The sequence below is a fragment of the Trichechus manatus genome, unplaced genomic scaffold (genome assembly GCF_000243295.1).
Source record: "Trichechus manatus latirostris isolate Lorelei unplaced genomic scaffold, TriManLat1.0 scaffold00288, whole genome shotgun sequence".
NCBI lineage: Eukaryota > Metazoa > Chordata > Mammalia > Sirenia > Trichechidae > Trichechus > Trichechus manatus.
Genome location: NW_004444224.1, coordinates 1,139,505 through 1,144,234, shown reverse-complemented (window position 1 = coordinate 1,144,234; position 4,730 = coordinate 1,139,505). Strand labels below are relative to the sequence as shown.

At 37.3% G+C, this 4,730-nt stretch overlaps 1 protein-coding gene across 1 annotated transcript in view; it reads right to left on the bottom strand.

The window, feature by feature from the left end:
• Positions 1-4,730, bottom strand: part of COPA (COPI coat complex subunit alpha) — a gene marked incomplete at its 5' end in the record, with an annotated part of 53,429 nt that overhangs the window by 21,074 nt on the left and 27,625 nt on the right. Inside the window, 2 exons of the mRNA XM_004390222.2 lie at positions 8-55; positions 131-293. Coding sequence (XP_004390279.1) covers positions 8-55; positions 131-293 — 211 coding nt within the window. The remainder of the gene's footprint in view (positions 1-7; positions 56-130; positions 294-4,730) is intronic.

Here is a 4,730-nt window from a genome sequence, read left to right as displayed (position 1 = left end):
GATAAGCAATGATGGACTGGCCTACCAGTTTGGCATTCCTCACCATGTGCAGCACCTAGAAATTTGGGGTAGGGAAGTGAGTAGAGATCACTTAGAAAAAATACCCCTGGTATGCTTCCCTACTTCATACCTCATCATATTTCCTGTTGATCAGGGCCAATTTGAACTTGAACTCTGTGGGATCAATGGTGAGCACCCGAGGACGACACTCCCTGTCTAGGCAATATACATTGTTGCCCTTCACCCGTGTGACGTAGATGGGTAAATCCAGAGTTCGGATGATCCCGTGGTCCCTAGGAATAGGGTGTAGAGGGCATAACTGTCAGTAAGTGAGAGGAGAAGGCTTGAACCTGTGGAAAATCCAGCCTGTAAAGAAATGGAACAAGCCTAGGACATAGCATTTTATCTTCTCATTACCCTTTTGTCAAGTGTCATATGAACAAGGGTATAGATAATTGACTCAAAAAAGAGCAGAACTAAATGCCAATTTTATTTATTTAATTCATTTGTATGAAGTGTGGAAAAATGGGGCAAATGATATGATCTTCCTTTATAAGCTATTACTATAGGAGCTGAGTAACAGACAGGACTACAGGAATCAGACCTAAGAGTTAAATCCGAAGTTCTGATATACAGTCAGTAGAACACTGCAGATAGTTAATTTCTTCCTTGTAGGCTACAGATGAAAGCAGAAGAACGGTAGATGTGAAGAATTCTGACATACAAAAAAATCATGGACAGCAGAAAATATTCTGAACTGTGATAATAAAAATATTGCAAATTAAAACTAGTGGGTATAGCTAAAGCAATACTTGATAATTTATAGCTTTGTCCACATATACTGTATTAAAAGAAATACTGAAAATTAATGAGCTCTCTCTACATATACATTAGGAGAAAGACTAAAATTTAATGAGCACCTATCTCAATTAATTTTACTATTCCTCTTAAAGTTAAACCAAAGAAAGTACTTAGAAGGAAACTGTAGAGTCAATAACAGAAATTAATGAAACAAGAAACAAAATATAATAGAGAAGTTTAATAAAGTCAAAAGTTAGATAAAATTAATAAACCTCTCACAAGGCTGATTAAGAAAAAAAGAGAGAGAGAAAGGTAATAACAGGAATGAAAAGGGTAATATTAACATAGATTCTGTAGAAGGAGGATATGAGTAACTTTTTTAACTGATCAACTTCCCAGAAAAATAAAATTTACTACAATTAACTCAAAAAGAAAAGAAACCTTCTACAGTTCTATAAAGGAGCCCTGGTTGCACAATTGACCAAAAGGTCAGCAGTTCGAACCCACCAGTTGCTCCACGGGAGAAAAGACCTGGCAATCTGCTCCTGCAAAGATTACAAACTTAGAAACCCTATGGGGCAGTTCTACTCCGTCATATAGAGTTGCTATGAGTTGGAATTGATTTGACGGCACACAACGATAGTCCTATAACCACTAAATAAAATAAACTGAATCAGATAAAAATCTTGCCTAAAAGAAAGCCCCAGGCCTGGCTGGCTTCACTAGCAAATTCTACCCAATATTCAAGGAAGAATTAATTGCAATCTCATACAATCTCATTGAAATAAAAGAGAAAAAGAAGGTACACTAATTAACACAACTAGAACCTGATTAAGGACAGAAAGATAAATGGAAATCATAGGTCAATCTCACTTATCAACACAGATGCAAAAATTCTAAACAAAATTTTAACAAACTGAAACTAGTAATATTTAAAAAGGGTAAAACAAACAAGAATACAATGTCGGTTTATATTAGACAAAAGTCAATATAATTCATCACATCAATCAATGAAAGAATATTTAAAAAGGGTAAAACAAACAAGAATACAATGTTGGTTTATATTAGACAAAAATCAATATAATTTATCACATCAATCAATGAAAGGCAAAAAATCATATGATTTCCTTAATATATGCAGAAGTGTCTGATAAAATTCAATGTTCATTCAAGATAAAAACTCTTAGCAAGCTAGAAATAGCAAGGAAATTTTTTTCTAAATTTTACTTGGTTGTTGTTGAGACTATACACAGCAAAACACACATCAATTAAATAGTTTCTACATGTGCAATTTACTGACACTGAGTACACTCTTGCAGTTGTGCAACATTCTCACCCTCCTCTTCTGAGCTGTTCCTCACTCATTAACATAAACTTACTGCCCCCTAAGGATTCTATCTAATCTTTTGAGTTGCTGTTGTCAATTTGGAGGCCTGGTGGTGCAATGGTTAAGAGATCAGCTGCTACCCAAAAGGTCAGCATTTTGAATCCACCACCCACTCCTTGGAAATCCTATGGGGCAGTTCTACTCTGTCCTACAGGGTCACTATGAGTCGGAATTGAGTCGACGATGGGGTTGTCAGTCTGATCCCATACAGACAGTTCTTAAAAAAGTATAATGCTCAAACTACCCCCCCCCCCACAAAAAGCGTTGCTGTCGAGTCAATTGATTCATAGCGATCCTACAGGGCAGAACTACCCCTTAGGGTTTCCAAGGAGCAGCTGGTGGATTCGAACTGCTGACCTTTTAGTTAGCAGCCCATCTCTTAACCACTATGCCACCAAGGCTCCTTCAGGCTCAAGGCAGACCTTTTTTTTATTAGTTGAGCTATTCTTCAGTTTTAAGATGACTTCAGGAAATATTTTTGGTTTAAGGTTTAAACTATCTCAGGGCAATAATTTCAGGGGTTCACCCAACCTCCAGGGCTCCAGAAAGTCTAGAGTCTATTTGAATTTGAAAGTCTGTTCTGCATTTCCCCCCTTTTGGTGAGGATTCTTCTATGGAATCTTTGATCAAAATGTTCAGTAATGGTAGCTGGGCACCATCCAGTTCTTCTGGTCTCATGGCAAAAGAGGCACTTGTTCATGGAGGCAATTAGTTACACATTCCATACCCTCCGCCTATTCCTCATTGTCCTTCTTCCTCTGTTCCTCCAAGTGAACAGAGACCAATTTTTGTGCCTTGGATGGCTGCTTGCAAGCTTTTAAGACCCCATGCAATACACAACAAACGTGGAGGTAGAACAAAAGCACTAAACATGTTATTAGGCCAATTAACCGGGATATCCCATGATGCCAGGACCCTAAACATCCAAACCAAGGAAACAAACGCCATGAAGTGTTTGGTTGTACATAAGCAGCCTCATCAGCCTTTTTTTTTTTTTTTTGTCATTATAAATGTATCTACCACACAATTTTTGCCAATTCAGTTTCTTACAAGTGTACAACTTAACGCCAGTATTTACAATAATCGGCTGTGCAACCCTATCCTTAATCAATGCGATTTTTCCATCACTGTTAACCCTCCTTTTCCCCTTCCCTACTGTCCCTGTTAACCAGTAATAAACTGTGGTCTCTATACATTTACCTTTTCTTGTCTTTTTATAAAAGTGAGGTAACACAGTATTTGTCCTTTTCTGATTGGCTTATTTCACTCAGCATAATGTCTTCAAGCTCTATCCGTACTGTAGCATGCATTAATACTTCATTTCTCCTACTAGGTGAGTAGTATTCCATTGTATGTATGTACCACATTTTCTTTTTCCATTTATCTGTTGATAGGCATTTGGGTTGTTTCCACCTTTTGGCTATAATGAATAATGCTACAATGAACACTAGTGTACAAGTCTCTTTTTGAGTCTCTGCTTTCAAGTCAATTTCCCCACATCCTCACAAATATTTGTTATTTTGCTGGTTTTTTTTTTTTTAATCTTAGTCATCCTAAAAAAAAGAAAAACCAAACTCGTCGACGTTTAGTTGATTCTGACTCATAGCAACCCAACAGGACAGAGTAGGACTGCCCCATAGGGTTTCCAAGGAGTCCCTGGTGGATTCGAACTGCCAGCCTTTTGGTTAGCAGCTGAGCTCTTAACCACTGCACCACCAGAGCTCCTTAGTCATCCCAGTGGGAGTGAAACGGTTATCTCATTGTAGTTTTGATTTGCATCTCTCTGATGGCTAATGACGCTGAGCAACTTTTCATGTGTTTGGTGGTCATCTGAATGTGCTTTTTGGGGAAATGTCTATTCAAGTCCTTTGCCCATGTTATAATTAGGCTATTTGTCTTTTTGTTTAAACTGTCAAAATTTTATATATATTTTGGTTATTAGATTCATGTTGGATACATGCTTTCCGAAGACATTCTCCCAGTTGGTAGCTTGTCTTTTCACTTTTTTGGTATGGACAAAAGTTTCTAATTTTTATGAGGCCCTATTTATTTATTTTGTCTTTTGCTGTTTGTGCTTTTGTTACTATCTCAGATAATCTATTGTTGAAAGCTAGGCCTGACAGCATTGCTCCTGCTTTTTCCTCTAAGAATTTTATGGTTTTAGTTTGTAGATTTAGGTCCTTAATCCATTTTGAAATTGTTTTGGTGTAGGGGTGTGAGGCATGTATCCTGTTTCATTTTTCTGCACGTGGAAATCCAACTTTCCCAGCACCATTTACTGAAGAGACTCTTTCCCCATCGAACTGACTTAGCACTCTTGACAAAAATCAGTTGACCTAGATGTATGGGTTTATTTCTGGACTCTCAAATTCTATTCCATTGGTCTATGTGTCTATTATACCAGTACCAGACTGTTATGATTATTGTAACTATGTTTTAAAATCAGGAAGTTTGAGTCCTCCTACTTTGTTCTTCTATTTTAACATACTTTTAGCTATTCAGGGCTTCTTGCCATTCCATATAAAGTTGAGGACTGGTTTTT